Consider the following 17,524-nt stretch of genomic DNA (forward strand, 5'->3'; position numbering starts at 1 on the left):
TGTGTGCACGCACACATGTAAAATGCTTCCCCCTCCCTTTTCCTTTGGTCTACCAACCAAGAAAGGTTGGTGACCTCTGCTCTAGAGTTACAAACAATTTTGCTTTCAATTATTTTTTAAAGAAATATTTGGAGAAATAATTAAAGTAATAGCAACTGTTACCCTCAAAAATCTCGTTGTTACTTTCCTCTAAGAAAGTACACAATTGTATGAAGACAATTCTTGCTCTGTCCTGCTCTTTTAAATTTCATTTAATTTTGGGTTAGAAAATACGTATCAACTTCAAAAGCTGAAAATACACTTAAGAACTCCAATAATATGGCACTGAGGGAGTACTTTTACTTTTCCAATTTTGATGTTAATTTATGTTTAATCTGCAATCTTCCAACTGCCCTTTTTATTTTACTCTACTTCCTCTGCTATCCCAATAGAAGTCACAAACCCACACAGAATACTGACTTTACTCTCACTGCTGAGTCTACTTAGGCAAATGGAATTTAACAACAGTGACTTGCATTTAAGAACAAAGAAAAACCTTTAAAGACCCCTGCCTGGACCTATAGGAGGAACAATGAAGAACAGTTTGGAGGTTCTCAGAGTATCACAATGTTTGGCTAATTTTTGTTTTTACTTTAGCTTGATTTTAAAGCAATGATTTTTAAATTGAGGTAATTACTCCAAAGGGATAAGTTGACTATATCCTGGAGATAATGGAGCAATTTGCAATTGTTTGATTGGGAGTCTAGGATCATTCTGAGACACTTGTGTAAAATAGTCTGGTTTGTTTTTTGTAGAGTTAATGACATTATTTAAGAGGGGGGGAAATGATTGGGTCAGTTTAAAAACTATTGTTGTAGACAGTTAAATTGTAAATTTTGTCTGATAGGCAAAGTTGTGTCACAATTATAGCGGCTGAAGGGAAAAGAAGTATACTGTTATAGTATTTGTTGGATGTTTCCAGCTGAGAGGAATATTCAGCATTAAACTTAATGATATGGCACTTAATATGGAGATAGATTAACATATAAGAAATAAGAACTTCCACTAACAACGGAACATATGACTCAGATTTGTACTCCTTAAAGTCTGGAGACAGCTGGTAGGTGTGTAGTTCATAAGACTGAAAAGCAAATTCTGCATTGCAAATTCATATCCCATACTTTTATCTCCTCGGTTGAGTGCTTTGAACTTGGAGCTTCAACAGAGAGGGTTCACTTAATTCTATAAATCAGATGGAGTATCAGGAATTTGGAATATCATGAAAATCATGACCAACAAATTTAATAAATAAAACAGAATACAGTAGTATCAAAAATAAAAAATTAAATGTACAGAGATGGTTATACTTACAGTAAAAAAAATATTACAAAACACAAGGATGATGCATTGGATGGCTACTGTATTGCTTTGCCATCTCATTAGTTCCTTAGGGATAATTATGATTAGGTACTTTATGTTTTAAACTACATTTATGTAAACTAGCTCAAATTTCAAAAGTCAGTAGAAACAGATATTTGGTTTACCAGAGAGACCTAATTAAAGAAAAGCAAAGATTCATTTGAATAGTTCAGCAAATTATGTAAGAAATATAATTTGAACTGATAGGAAATAAACCATATCCTCCTAGATTTAAGAAAGATTTTAGCACATTTCCTCAGTGAATGTCTGATACCAAAATGAATGGAAAACCTTTCTGTCACTCTTTTTCTGCCTTTGATCTGGTAAACGGAGCTAGATTATTGGGGGGGGGGACCTGTTAGCCTCAGCCATTGATACGCTGCCTTTACACAGTAGACACTGTGTACTGAGTAGAGGTAATGTGAGCACGCAATATAGGAAAGAGATTCTGACTCATCAAATGAAGCAGGAAAATGTACGCTTGTATTTTTTTTTTTAAAAAAAAACTTTTGTTCTTTCGTTTTCAGTAGAAATCTTAAACAGGCTCCCTTTTTATTCCTGTATTCAGAGAAAAGCCCAGCTTCGTTATCAGAGGAAAACGAGCAATATTTTAAGTTCCGTTTTCACACATTCCTTTTTTAATGAGAAAAGGAAGGAAGAAGGAAGAAGGGAGGGAGGGAGGAAAAGGGCGGGAAAAGCGGAAGACGGAAAAGAACCACTACCACCCTCGGCTGTACAGCGAGGAACTGTTTTGCTTGCCTAACCCTGAAGGTCGCCGAGCGGAGACCATCTTAGAAACAAGCAGCGTGAAGAAATGAAAGCCAGGAACAAAAAGGAGGCACCCCTGGTACGACCTTACCTAACTATTGAGGGCAGCAGTGCGCCTCCCCCTCTCTGCCTGCTCCTTCTGCCGGCCACTTCTACCGCTTCTCAAGTTCCGGGTGATTAGAACGCATGCGCAACAGCCCCGTGCACGCACGGATCCAACTCTTTCTGACTCTTTTCCGTCGGCTGTTCTACGGATCCCTACGAGGGACATTTCGGGAGCGGTTAAGGCGTGGGGAGGGTAGAACGTGGAAGGAAGTGGTCTTGATGAGTCATTTCTTCCTCAGTGCGAATTCTTCGCTCTCTTTGGGTTCCTGGTTGCTGAAAGAAGCGTGCCCGCTGCTGTGCGCGGCAGGTCCTGCTGAAAAAGGCTATGTGGTTGACAGTTTGCAGTAGCTTTTTTATTACTTATGCCATTACTGCAATTAAATGCGATATTGATACAGAATAACAATTGGAATATTCATAAAATATGGAAACTTTGAACTATATAATAACCAGTATGCATATAAAGTGACAGATGGGAATGTTTATTTTATAGCAGTTTCCTAAACTACAAAGAAGGTGGAAAACATAACGAACAAGAGGTATAGGGGTTGGACTAGAACTAAATGACCTCCAAGATCCCTTCCAACTTTATTATTATTATTATTATTATTATTATTATTATTAATCGTTGCACATTCAGCCAGATGTTCAGACTGGATTTGGCATTTTGTCTACCTATCGAGTCCTTACCCAGGACCTGGGATAGGCAGATGTGGATGTTTGATGGTATTACAGATATTGTCGCAGGATGGAAGCGGTTCCTAGTAAGGCCGCAATTGACTAATAGCGAATTTGTCAATGCCAATGTTGTTCCAAGTGGTGCTCCAGTTGTTTTGGGATTGGACCCAAGGAGCCTATTACTATTGGTACTACCCTTGCTTGCTTTTGCCACAGTCTTTCTATTTGTAGGTCTTTATTATTATTATTATTATTATTATTATTATTATTATTATTATTATTATTATTATTACTATGCTCTTTCTTTTACCCGGCTGTAATGCATTAGATGGGATTGTCAGGGCTCAACAGAAGAATAATTCTGTTGAGCCCTTTATAAATAAGAGGGAAATGAAAAGCTCTCTGGTTTTCTGTATCCTTTATCCTTGCTTTATGCCTCAATAGTCTTGGATGTACCAAACTTTATCATCATTTTAGCCATTGTCTATCCACTGCAGGATGAAGGCTTTCTGTATGTTTCCAACCAATACGGTCCTGAACTTTCTTTTTCCAATTGGGCCCGCACTTCTTGCTGATGTTATTGAAATTACTAAGTACCAAAGTAATTACTAATAAATACTGTTATCAAGAATTCCTAAGTATCATCTCTTCATCTGTTATGATTAATTAGTGACTAATATCCAATGCCTCGAGAAGTTAAACTGGTGGGTGCTTGACATAATATCTTTGAGGAACACTATGTTGAAAGATGTGTCCTACTTATGCAGGTTTAGACAGTGAAGACTGAATCATGGGGTTCTTGCCTAGTAAACTACAGCAATGGCTGTAAACCAATCACCAAGCTTCACTGAAGCAGTGGGTAGCTTCTGCCTTTTAGAATTTGCTATCAATAGTAGAGGAACCAATTTTCAAGAAATATACCACAAGCTAGCACTTGATGGAATAACAATGAAAGCCCTGGAAAAGGATACACAAATCAAGATTTGTCCAGGTAACAGTTTTTCCTATAACACACTATGGAAGCAAAAGTTGGACTTTGAAGAAGCAGGAAAGAAATAATGACACTTTTGAATTTCGATATTGGAGAAGACTCTTGAAAACGCATAGTTAGCCAAGAAAACAAATGGATAACAGAACAAATCAATTCTGAGTTCTCACTTGAGGCACAAATGATCAGTTAGCATATTTTGAATACATCATATGAAGACCCAGCTTACCTGAAAAGTCCATAATGTGAGTGAAAGGAAAGAAGAGGACAACTTGCACCTATGTGGATGGCCTCAGTTACAGTGATAATGGATGTATCAGTGGAACACTAATAATAATGATGATGATGATGATGGTGATGATGATGGAAGGGACCTTGGAGGTCATCAAGTCCAGCCCCCTGCTCAGGCAGGAAACCCTACACCATTTCGAACAGATGGCTGTCCAGTCTCTTCTTAAAAACTTCCAGTGTTGGAGCATTCACCGCTTCTGGAGGCAGGTTGTTGCATTGGTTAATTGTTCTGTCAGGAAGTTTCTCCTTAGTTCTAGGTTGCTTCTCTCCTTGATTAGTTTCCATCCGTTGCTTCTTGTCCTGCCCTCAGGCGCTTTGGAGAATAGCTTGACTCCCTCTTCTTTGTGGCAGCCCCTGAGATATTGGAACACTGCTATCATGTCCCCCTTTGTCCTTCTCTTCGTTAAACTAGACATACCCAATTCCAGCAACTGTTCCTCATATGTTTTAGCTTCCAGTCCCCTAAACATCTTTGTTGCTCTTCTCTGTACTCTTTCTAGAGTCTCAGCATCTTTTTTACATCGTGGTGACCAAAACTGGATGCAGTATTCCAAGTGTAGCCTTACCAAGGCATTGTAAAGTGGTATTAATACTTCACGTGATCTTGATTCTATCCCTCTGTTAATGCAGCCCAGCACTGAGTTGGCTTTTTTGGCAGCTGCAGCACACTGCTGGCTCATATTTAAGTGATTGACCACTAGGACTCCGAGATCCCTCTCACAGTTACTACTATCGAGCAAGGTACCCCCTATACTATACCCGTACATTTGGTTTTTCTTGCCTAAATGTAGAACCTTACTTTTTTCACCATTGAATTTCATTTTGTTAGATAGCGCCCAGTGTTCATGTCTGTCCAGGTCTTCCTGTATCTTAAGCCTGTCTTCTGTAGTGTTGGCTATTCCTGCCAGCTTGGTGTCGTCCGCAAATTTGATGAGTTCCCCATCTATCCCCTCGTCCAAATCATTGATGAAAATGTTGAAGAGCAGTGGGCCTAGAACAGAGCCCTGGGGCACCCCACTACACACTTCCCTCCATGTAGATGCAGTTCCATTGAGGACCATATGCTGAGTACGGCCGGTTATACATGCATGGTTGCGAAGAGTTAATACCAACTTGATAGCACACAATTAAAAACTAATCAATCAATCCAGCCCTTACAATTTATAAACATGTAAAACTAATTGTGGCTTAGTCAAAAAAACACAGACAACCAAGCCATGCCTTAGAGATTTGAATGTGAATTACATAACAAAATCTCACATATCCTAAATAGAATCGAACTGTAACCAGCCAGATTCAATTATATCTACTTTCACTAGAAATGACCAAATCACTAAATCTGTGCCTGTCCCCCAAATGAAAAAAAAAATGGGGAGCAATGTAATTTTGCTTTATACCTCTCATTTGTGATATACCAGGTGATATAGTTGTAAATAGTTGTATATAACAAATGATATAGCTGAGATATAGTTATAGCAGGTGATGGTATCTAGCTATACCAGATGGGAGATGGGAACTCATCAAGTACACAATACACTGATGGGAACTCACCAAGGAAGCTCCAAGGATAAAGGAGTAAGGAGCTAACCTTGAAGAAGGAATGCAAGAATGGTTAGATTAAAAAGGGGGAGTTAGAGACAGTAAAAATGAACTTCAAAATAAATTTGCTTTCATTCTCTTTGGCATAAATAGGATAGCGGGAAAATTTTACCAGATTTTCTAAATGCTGTTACATATTTTATACTAATTGATTTCCAGTAATACTTGGGCAAATGGAGGTGAATCAAATATAGAACAGTATGTATTTGACAAGTTGTATCTCTAATTAGAACAATTGGGCTAACTATTGCCTGTTGCAGAATTTGGGTATAATAATTGTACATTCCTCCATAGGCACGTCTCTTTTTAGGCAGCTTTTGGCAATCACCCCTGTATTTTGCCTTCTGGAACACCAGCATTTGTTCTTTGTACCTTGGACTTCATGCTAAGAGGCAGGCACTTATCTTACAAGAACAGTTAGATATGCCAAAGTCTGCGTACAAGTAGGTGACAGACACACACAAACAAGTATATCAAAATTGCAGGGAAGAGGGGGATATTTGGTTGGCTTTCCACTAATTTTTTATTTTCAACTCATTCATCTAAAAACTGGACTCCAGCTTTTGACTCCTTTTGTTACCTAGGAAAATAATTCAGTGGCCTTTGTCATTGTCAGCTTCTGTGGATTCATCTGGTCTTCCATCAGACAATTCTTGCTCATGAGCAGCCCCCATGGCCTTTGTATTCCAACTGTCCGTTCCTATTTTTCCCACATTCTGATGGACAGGAGAGAATATGAAGTGGAATGTATTCTGGAGATGTTTTGAATATCTTATTCACTACCTTGAATCTTTAAAAGGTCATGGGAAAGTACCAGATGTCCACACTCCATATCTTGGTACATTGGTTTCCTCTGAAATTCTCCCGTACGGTCATGCCCTGTAATCTGCCACTACTATAAATGATAGGGAAGGGAATATTTTCCACTTCTGTCTGTGCAGCAAGTTTTCTTTAATGACCTGGAATGGGGCAGGAGGGGGGAAAATGCTATCAAGCAAGCAGGAGTGGGTAGGGGAGCAAGTCTATAGTTGGTTCCCATAGCAACTTGGCAGTGTCATTTTGATGTGCAGAAGAAGAGAGTGAATCTAACCTGGGAGATGGTGTGGAAAAATGCATAGCTAAACTTGAGGAAATGCAAGAAATATTAACAGATCAGGAAAGGAAGAGGCAGTGCCAAAGAAACTCATGAATAACCCTGCCTTGATTCTTATTTGCTTTAAGAAGGGCCAGAAGAGATGCTATAAAGCTTTTACAATTCTGTTGAATTGTAGAGTTTTTAAGGTATCTGTTTCTTGACTTGATCTGTCACGAAGGGCTGATACCAAGGTTGTGGAAGCTGGAGACTGAAAAGTATACCAGGATAATAGTGAACCACTTCTACATTCTTGCCAAGAAAATGGCATAGGTATATCCATGCAGTTATCAAAAGTAGACTTGACATGGAGACTTTATCTATCCCCTATGGATTACACATCTTGTCTCACACTACTTTAAACATGATCCAGGCAAAATCCCCCTCCTAGATCTCAACCGATCTCCTTTTCCTCCTATACTGTGAAATATTTCTGTTCTTACTAGCATGCTGTTAACATCACAGATAATTGCAAGCAGTTACTTGTTCCCAATCTTTATTTATTTATCATATTTCTCCATTGGCACACTCCCAGAGGACTCATGGCAGCTATTGGTCAAAGAAGCAATACTTAAGACACAAAGTTTGTGCACAAAATGATACATTTATTGAAAGATTATTTTTTAATACAAAAGAAAGCTCTGTACATAGTACTGCGATTACTGTCACATCCTTCCAGAAACACAACCCTGGAAATTAACAAACCACACACACACACAGCCACTCACACACACACACGCCCATACATGCGCACGCACGTGCACACAAAAAAAATCCAAAAACAATCTGTAAAGTGAACTAAAAATGTCACCACACAATAAATGCCATTTCATCCCTGATAAGTGTTCTTACAATTCAACACTTTAATCACATGCAACATTAGCGTTTAACCTGCAGGTGCTTTTTTTGTAGGAGGGAGAACTTCCTTGATGTGAAGGATGAGTATCAAGTGTAGAATCCCCAATCAGAAAATTAGTACAGTATCAGAAAAAATGAGTCAGTATCAAAAAAAAAAATCTTGATTTTAGCCTTTCGTCTCTATTTCAGCAGAAGATTTTTGAATTAGTAACATGATTCGAGAATTACTGTTTTTCAGATGTGCCTTTATCCCAAGCAGCTTCCTATTAATAGCTGAGAAATTCCCTCTTGGAGGAAAAAAACAATCCACATACAGAAAACAGCTATCAATGTACAGCTAAGTTCCATTTGTGTGGCAAACCCTTCAAACTCCATATCAGAATTGGGGGAAAAACAGGGGTTGCTGAAGATTGCTGGCAAATGTTTTCATCAGTGGATAGACATCACTGAATATAAATCATTTTTCCATTATTGCTGGTAATGAAAGGAGACAAGTAACCAAGCAATCTTTTTGCCATAAAGTATATCTGTTCTAGACTAGAGGGCAGAGAGTAATCATTCAGCTGCCTTGGCTGCCTTTCTTTCTCATGTCACTGATTTAATGAAAAAGGTTAAAAAATCTGCACTTTATCTAAAAGAAAGGAATGAGGCTTAAAACAAGGGGATACTTTTGCACCAGTCTTGGAAACTTCATTATTGAAGCTAGTGCTGGAGAAGTACCAATATACATTTAAAGCAAAAGAAATGAATAAACCACATCCTTTCAAACTGCAACTAATTGGGGAAATAACACTTTTCAATGTTTTCTGACATGTAAAACAAAAACAAAAAAATATTCTAAAATGTAACCCATCATGGAAAGTTTTAAACAAGTTACCCTAATGTTTTCTTTGAATTAAATATAAGCCAGATTTGATGGAGCTTGGGTACCTTTTTATAATGTGGCCATGTGAGCTGAAGATGCAAACAAAAGAAAAGTAGTACACAACTTCAGTTTGGCTTGATGGCCATCCCAGGATTTGTGTGGCATACTGTATTGATCTCTGCATCCCAAAGTGGAAGGAGCATACCTTGTTTTAGAAAAGGATGCAAGGTTTTTTAAGATGGTAAATAGATACCTTAAGCATCCACAGGGTTAAAGATCTCCACTTTGCCCCAAGAACAAACAAATGGACCAACACTTTGGTTCCATCAATTCTGAGTGTCACTCTGGCACTATAAAGGGAATGCTGATGCAGTTGCATGTGGTTTTCAGGTAGTACTTTTGGGATACCTAGTATAAGCCGTCTCCTCCCCACTGGTGCAACTTTTCCACCAAAGCCATGATTCAAGTGCTAGAGACAGAGACATGTTTAAACGCTAATGTTCATGGAAACAATTTTAGAATATTACAATACAAATTAAAAAGGCCCCTTTCTTTTCATTTTTTTTCAACCCTGCCCCATGGCCCATCTCCCCACCCCCCCCCAACTACAAACCCCATGAAAACTGTATAGGAGCCAGACTTTAATTCCTTTAAGAATTACATAAATACTGAGTTTAACACTTAGAAAAATAAAGTCTTTTTTTTTCAAGGCTTCTTTTGTCTTTTAATTAAAAAAAGAAAGGAAGGACTTACAATAGCTGCTTTCTTTCTGTAAAAGTTTGCAGCTTCCTTAATCCAAAGCTGGCCTTTTTTGGGAGGGGGGTTTTATAAGAACCACTGACCTGTCCTGGGCTGAATGACATGCATGATTGTGTGCAAACAAATGATCCAGCCCTTTCTCTCTATTCTGCATCTCTTTCCATTCTCTATTACAGACTAGCAGTCCTGCAGCTTCCTCCTTTAAATGTGTTACAATATTTATTCATTCCAGAACCTCCTGTTTGAAGTGTCATTAAAAAAAATTCTAAAATTTTCACTGTGGACACAACAGTGGCTTCACAAAAAATAGGAAGAACCTTTACCACAAATGCTCTATGGTTAAGCTTGCCCCATGCCACCTACCCACTCCCAGACTGAAGGCCTTGCAGATGCAGGTCAAACATACTTCATGATGGTGGCGCAACATACCATCTCATTTCCAGGGCTATCTGAGAAACAAACAAATGTCATAGGCTATGTTACACTATTGTATCCCAAACTAGTTATATTTCATCCATGGATGCAGTTGCCTTGGGAAAGCCTGCTGAGTTAAGTTTAAATACTTTATCTTAAACAACCCTTATTTGTTTCCAACTTCATTGCTTAGCACTAGCCTTCATCAACCTTTTCCAATCTTTTAGTCGACAATTCCCAGCATTGCCAAAAGCTAGTGGATATGGAGTTTGGAACCCAATACATCTTGGAGAGCACCAGTGGGGAAGGCTTCTTTATACCTTCCAAAATTAAAATAATAATAATAATAATAATTATAACATGACTGTAGCTCTTCCTTCTCAGGAAGAAAAAAAATCAGCAAAACTCAAGCATTACACAAAATGAAATCTGCTAATGGGCTTATGAGTTGCTGAGTGTGTTTCCAAGGAAAAAGGGAAATGGGTAAACAATTCTTGTTTGGGCTGCAAGATGTGACTACAGCCAGACTAAATGGGCAAGAAGCTGCTCCAAGTCAGTTCCTATGCAACAAAAAGAGATTCCAAGGGAGGGATACTTTAAAGGTAAAAGGAAATCCAAGATGCTCAGTTGCTCCAGCTGGAATGCCAACAGGAAGAACCCTCTCTTTGCCAGCCAAGAATAAAGGCAAGCCAACCCACAATGCATCATGGATTGCTTGAAGGCACAAAGCTGCAGTCAGGAAGTGACCTGAACTGGAATGGGGGAGGGGAAAGAGGTGACTGTCCCAGCTCTCTCTCTCTCTCTCTGTGTGTGTGTGTGTTTGTGTGTGTAAAAGGATATCAGGGCTATGCCTGAAAAGAGATTTAACTTTTTCAGAATGGCTTCACAGTCTTCTGGACTGCAGCTTCTTCCCACAGCCTCAATTGCTCTGTCTAGAGGTTACAAACTAAGGACATTCAAGGACATTCTTATGTATCAGAAGCAGCAAGGCAAAGAGAGAGAAAAGTTCCCTCCCTGGCAATGAAAACAGATGGAAAGTTTTATACATGGCAGAGCAAATTCTCCCACTCGTGAGAGAAAGTTTCTTTGGCTGGAACAAATAGGAAAACCAAACAATAAACAAAAAGAACAGTAAATGCAGTGTAACAAAGTCCCCGTACAGCCCAGACTCAGCTTCCTGCTGCTGGCCTTGCAGCCACTTTTAATATGCATCTATGTACTTCTGTGGGTGCTTTTGTGTGTGTGGAGGTGTGTGTGTCAGTATAAAGTGTGAGAAGAAAACGTGTCAAAGGCAACAATAAATAAGTGATGGAGTCCATACAAAAATAGGGACTGCCGAGATCCTCGTGCAGCTTGAGGAGTGCCATAGATCCAGGGCCAGATGCAGCATAAAGCTGGAGGTGGCGGCGGTGGCATCTGCTGGTTCATGTTGGGGTGCTGGGTACACACTTCTTCCCCTCCCCTCACCAGGTCCCTCCCAAAGTTGCTCAGTCACTCTTGGAACCATGTGATGTCTCCAAGTTGACCACCTGCAGCTCTGTCAAGTTGGCAGTGCTGCTGCTCTGCTGACCAATGACAGCCATCTGCAGAGAGAAAAGAACCAATGAAAGGAACAGTGTCTTATGGGCGAACATCAAATATTCTTCTACTCCTGGGTCTCACAAGTAAGTAATCACAGCTTACTTTCTTCACTTACATTTCAAAACTACCTTTCAGAATTTCAAGGCATATGAAACCTCATTGTACATATCACAATTAATAAAAGCCAATGACACATAAAACTACTGATGCCAAAAAGCCAGGTTTCTATATTAAATGAGCAGCACATGTCATACAAGCTCAGAAGGTTCAGTATAAATTTGACTGGAGCTGCTGTTAATAAACTGAACATCTGCTCACAACACTTCTGTAAGTGGAACATGAAGCTTGAAATCCTCGTGTCTTGAACAACTAAGGTAAAAAAAACATCAGATGCTACAAAATAATTACAAGCACAATTACAATTAATTTTATACTATACTTACTCCTGCTAGTGTATCTTATTTTCAGTAAAATGACTGCAGCCTCAGGGTAAAAGTTGAAAAAGAAAAATACAAGGTTGTTTTGTACCTACCTGGTGAAGCTGAACAGCTGAGACTGGGATCTGAACTGTTCCTGACGGAGCTGTCAGGAATACCTGAGGGACTCCACCTGCCAGAGAAAGTGACAGATGTACACTAATCATTCTCCAAAATTAGCCTTGATCACTCTGGATTATGCAGGCATAATCACAGTAGGAAATTAAAAAATGAACTACTGCTATCAAAACCAAATAACTCATAGAGCAAACTATGTTTTTACAGAACAAAAAAAATAGATAAACTGAATTCACATATGATGCTATACCATATGATACTTGGCTTTTTAAAAAAAGACTTAATCTGTTATGTGAACCTAGCCACTGTAGTTTGTAAAGCAAGATTTCTAATGTTGCATATTGGGTAGCTCTAGCCAATTGGAATTAATTCAATATATGAAGTTTAAATAATTCATGTATTAATGCACTATATGAGCCTAATTCCTTTCACATAAAAACCTCACTAAGAAAATAGACTCTGGAGTGATTTAGGAAACATTTTTATTCATATCCCTCCTTTATAATATATATCCCAGCAGCCTATGCAATGATCAGCATTTGTTTTTGGAACTCAAGAGTTGGGGTTTTTGCCAAAATTGGGGCAGGAAGCCATTGTGATCACCATAAACAGGATAAAGAAGCCTCAATCAAATGCTTGTCCTGAATTGTTGCCTAAAACTCAAAGCCACCACAGATATGATGTATACATATATGCAGTTATATGTACAGCATATCTGCATGTAAATCCATTCTCAGATCACATCCCTTATTCATCTATATTAAACTTTAGCAAGCTGACTGAAAATGATCCTCTTTCTTGATTTCCTTCCTTGTTTCTACTTTTGATTCTCACATTTTAGCAAATTTGTTACCTCAAATAGAGAAGAGAGTGTCTGTTTCTAGGCTCAGTAAAATATTCTTTTGAACCCCAAGACTATTACAGAGGTAATACATCTCAAACATCTATTTTCCCGAGTTCATATGACTACTGTGCCAGCTGAGGAAAAAGCATGGATCGCTTAAGGAGTTTCTGACAGATGCAGTAAGGTACCCATTCTGAACCGGAAGCACTCTAATGGTTGAGAACCAAATGTTGCTTTATGCTATGTATATGTATAGCTAGAGAAAGAGATGTCAGACGGGCAGTAAGCAATGTAGGATGTTCAAAATCAAACGTATCTGGGTCCAGTCTTACCCTGATCCTGGACTTGCCCATGTGAAACCTGCATTGCTGATGGGGCCTGGGAAAAGGCATTGAGAACCGCAAGCCCACCATCCGTGAGACCCGATGTAGGAGCATACATCACTGCATGAGAACTGGGGTACATCATATGGCCTCCCACAGTGGTTGGCACAGATGAAGTCATGATTGTAGCTGGCAGGGTCACTGGCAAAACAAAAGAAAAGACACAACTGAAATAGCTGGATGCTACATCTGTTTGCTTTCACTATCTTACCTGCAGAAGCAGGACCGCTTCATACTTCTATCAGGTGTGTGCAGAGTTACAGGGTAAAACCTACTCTAGGAGATCTCTGAGCCAGTACAAATTTATCATGTACATTCACCACAGTCTAAATCCTACTGCCAGGAGATAAAATTGTCCAAAGGCTTCCGAATGCATGACAGAAGACAGATTCTACAGTTCTTCAATATATCTGAAAAGATGTGATGTATGTCTGAAAATCAGGCTGTTCCTTCATATTCCAAGATCAGATCTCTTTTCCTTTTTTTGAGGGGAAGGGTGGGAAGCTATTTTTTAGCAGAACTAAAAATTATTGTTAAAAAGAACATATTATTTTTAGACATGGATAGAAAATTGTTTCTAAAAATAAAGTATCAATGTATAAAATATACAATAGGGGATTGTATATTTAATGCTGCTCTGGAATCAGGGTTAGAACAGCCACACACCCTCCTTAACTGGAGAGTTTGACCCATTAACAGACCAGAAGTCAAACATGTGCATGGTGAAAAAAGAAATCAAGTCAGGAAGACAGCAGAGAAGGGGGGAAAGAAATTCCCAACACAAACAGCAAACCTTGGGGAAAAAACTGTGAGTGCTGGGGGGAGAGAAAAGCCGCATTCACAACTCTATAGTAGGTTTTACATGCAAAAAGACTAAGACTGGCTACAAGAACTGAGGACTTGGGAAATAAGAAAAACTTTAAAAACCTAAGAAACAATTAATGTAGAAAAAATAGCACTACCAATTAAGATTAGAAGTAAGGAACAGAACTTTAATTCTGTATAATAAAATAGTTTTGGGGGGGAAACCAAATTCAGTCTTTGTGATCTGTACCAGAATAAGAAAAAACATATAAGAACATATACTTTTCTTAATCTGTATCAGATTAAGAAAAGCCAATCATACAGGAACATCACCAAGCAATCAGGATGGTCTGATCTTGGTTATACCTGGTTAATGTTTGATGGGAGACCAAACCTCTAGGGCAGTGGTAGGCAACCTTGGCTCTTTTATGACTCGTGGACTTCAACTCCTGAGCTATGCTGGCTCAGGAATTCTGGCAGTTGAAGTCCACGAGTCATAAAAGAGCCAAGGTTGCCTATCCCTACTCTAGAGCAATAGATTACACTGAAAAGTTAAAACATCAATACCCAAATATCATCCTGGAAGACAATGAACCACATCTCCACGCTGTTGCTGTGAAAACTACACACCACGTCTATAAAGCCCCCCAGGAATCGGGTTTGACACACAATAGATTTTGGTTTATTTACCCTTGTAAAATAATTTTCATTTAAAAAATAGAATTTTTTTTACTAGTCTCTATTTTACTAGTCTCACTAGATGGCACTAAAGCTGTATTCTCATTATATTTTTGCTAACTTTTTTTGCTGACTTATCACTGCTAACTGGACAAGGGACTAGTGACATAAAAGATCATAACCTCATGAACAATAATAAACTTTGGCCCAAGACAAGAATTAATGTAGAGTAAATTCCTATTATTATAGGAACAATAAGATTAAATAGCACACTCTACCCCTACCTTCCCCTATCGCGAGCAGGGAGAAAATACTGTATTATTATAAAATTTGAAGAAATGCATCAACTATGATAACCAGGATAACCTGCTCTTCAGCCTCAAGCAAAGGATTCCATCTTCAAACCATATTAGGACTTAATTGCTATCCTGAAATTTTGACTTACTGATTACAGATCTGCCTTTTGCCCCTAAAGACAGGAAGTCTGGTCCTCTTTCCTAAGCATTAGGAAACATTGATGACATATTGTCTTAAGCAAATGTGACTGAAACGAGGGCAGTTTTGATCCAACTCATTTTACTTTGTGACAATGGGGTGATGGCACAGAAAGTTTTTAAAAATTTGTATACATGTGCTTAGTCTAGTGGAGGCTTTGCTTGTTTTGTCTCTAAATTTCGTCTCCCCACTGTTACTCATAGTCCTCCAGTTCAATAATTCAAAGGTACACAATGGCATTAAATAAGATAACTGACTTCTAAACTTTAGTTGCTGCAGCATCCCCACAGTCACATTATCACTGTTTGGGTGCTTGGCAACCAACTCAAAATTACAATACTTGCAGTATGTTCTGTGGTCAAGTGGTTGCCATTTGTGACTTTCCCTGCTGGCTTCCCCCAAACAAAGTCAATGAGGAAGCCAGCAGTCACTCCAGCAAGTGTTTCCTACTCCTGCCACTTTTTCACTTGCCCATCAGGCTCTGAATGGCCATGCTCCATAGCTCCTCTCCACATAGCTGCCTGACCATAGCTCTCATTCACTGGCCACTTGACTGGGACTTCCACTTCTTCCCATGTCACAGGTTACATAAGGTCCTTGCTTAACGACCCGCATAATCCTGAGGTTACAACTGCAGCACCATTAAGTAATGCAGTCATGTAAGATCTTTGCTTAACGAGCCACATAGTCCTGGGGTTACAACAACAACTAGGATTGCTGTTGCTAAGCAATGTGGTTAAGTCACATTGCACTTTATAGCTGTATTGGTTAGTGATGGAAATTCCAGTCCCAATTGCCATCATAACCCAAGGACTACCTGCATTGAACTTCTTGGAGTTGAGTTCTCGTGGACTACCTTGGAGAGCTCCTGGCCCAAAACTGCAAAGTGAGAGTTAGGGGTAATTGGTTGCCTACCTGTCCCACTGGAAGAGGTCTGTGTGATGTCAGTGCTGCTGTCGCTTGTAGGAGACGTTTGCTGGGGGGCTTGATGCACCTGGATGGCTTGCACAGGAACCTGTTGAGCCATTGCACCACCTGGGAAGCAAGACAAGTTGTTCTTAGCATGTGCTGTTGCTAAGAACCTTTTGACTTTAATTGACAAGATATGTTAGATGCTTTTTCAAAACAATTACAGCGACATGCTATCCCTCCACTTTGTTACAGCGGGTTTTTCAAAGTTATTTTAAAGAAATTGTTCAAACAATATTGCCTTCAGCCACAGCACTGTCAGAAGTTAGAAGTCAATGAGGGAAGAATTAAGTAAGACAATGTAAACAGGATGAGTTGCAGGAGTTTCTATATTTGAAATAAAGCACTGTATAAGAAGTGACTTTTATTATTTAGGATCATGCAGTATCTAGGAAGTCAGCAATGTAAGATATTTCAAAGAAATATGGATATATAAAAATTAATCTTAAAATCATCACAAACAAGAAAGAAAAAGCCATTTTTAACAATAATCCTACACTCATACAATTAGATACAACTTTGCAATGTCTTTGTTTGTTTATCAATCATATTTAGAAACTGCCCATCTCCCTCACAGAAGGATTTTTTAAAACTTAAGAAACACCAGTGTGACGTAAGAAGTTGGGCTGACAACCTTTAGCATGAAAGTTTGCTGGGTGATTTTGGGATAGACACTCTCAGTCACCAGACCTACCTCATTGGGTTGTTGGCATAGGGCAAAATGGGAGGAGGGAACACTATTACTTCCTTAAGCTCCTGAACAAAAGATGGAAAATAAATCTAATAATCAAAGAAGTCCCCCAAAGAGAGGGGGATCTGTGAGGGAGATGGGCAGTTTCTAAATGTTGGGAATTTACATTTTCACAACTTATGCCATCTAGAAATATTGGACCTATAACTACCATTAACTATAACTTTCAGGTCACAGCAAATATGGCTATGACATTCCTGGGTGAAGATTTTAGCCAGGAGACTTCTGGCAAGTACAGGTAAGTTAAGAACCGTTCCCAAAGGATTCAATCAGATGTTTGGGAAAAGCCACCAAATAAGTATAAAGAAACCTATCATCTCTTGCTCCTGAGCCATTCAGAATTCAAAAGCTGTAGTACCCATGAGCAGAAAGGATCTATCTGGCTGCAATGAATAATTTTTCTCATGAATGTATTTGTATCATTAATTCTATAATGCATATATGTAACTTTGTGTTTGTCTCTGTGTATATTTATATGTAGAGAGAGAGAGAGAGAGAGTTTATTTGTATACTAACCCTATATTAATTATATTTTGTGTAAGGAAGCAGTATTATACAGGAATAAGTCAAAATTGGAATATGATAACAGACCTTCATTTTTTTTTCATCA

At 38.8% G+C, this 17,524-nt stretch overlaps 2 protein-coding genes across 6 annotated transcripts in view; both read right to left on the reverse strand.

Annotated features, from left to right (window-relative positions):
* The window catches only part of LOC120299565 (cullin-9-like), a 60,167-nt gene extending 57,762 nt beyond the window's left edge, over positions 1-2,405 (reverse strand). Inside the window, exon 1 of the mRNA XM_039324481.1 lies at positions 2,258-2,405. The gene's annotated coding sequence lies outside the window, so the exon portion shown is untranslated. The remainder of the gene's footprint in view (positions 1-2,257) is intronic.
* Positions 2,406-7,543: 5,138 nt separating this feature from the next.
* SRF (serum response factor) overlaps positions 7,544-17,524 on the reverse strand; it is a 92,854-nt gene continuing 82,873 nt past the window's right edge. For all 5 annotated transcript variants that reach the window (XM_039324592.1, XM_039324591.1, XM_039324589.1 and 2 more), the window contains 4 exons: positions 16,110-16,229; positions 13,167-13,358; positions 11,969-12,045; positions 7,544-11,438 (listed from right to left, as the gene is read on the reverse strand). In XM_039324592.1, coding sequence (XP_039180526.1) covers positions 11,343-11,438; positions 11,969-12,045; positions 13,167-13,358; positions 16,110-16,229 — 485 coding nt within the window. In that variant the 3' untranslated portion in view covers positions 7,544-11,342. The remainder of the gene's footprint in view (positions 11,439-11,968; positions 12,046-13,166; positions 13,359-16,109; positions 16,230-17,524) is intronic.

The sequence above is a fragment of the Crotalus tigris genome, unplaced genomic scaffold, assembly GCF_016545835.1.
Source record: "Crotalus tigris isolate CLP2741 ecotype Arizona unplaced genomic scaffold, ASM1654583v1 scf7180000024302.2721777, whole genome shotgun sequence".
Classification (NCBI taxonomy): Eukaryota; Metazoa; Chordata; class Lepidosauria; order Squamata; family Viperidae; genus Crotalus; species Crotalus tigris.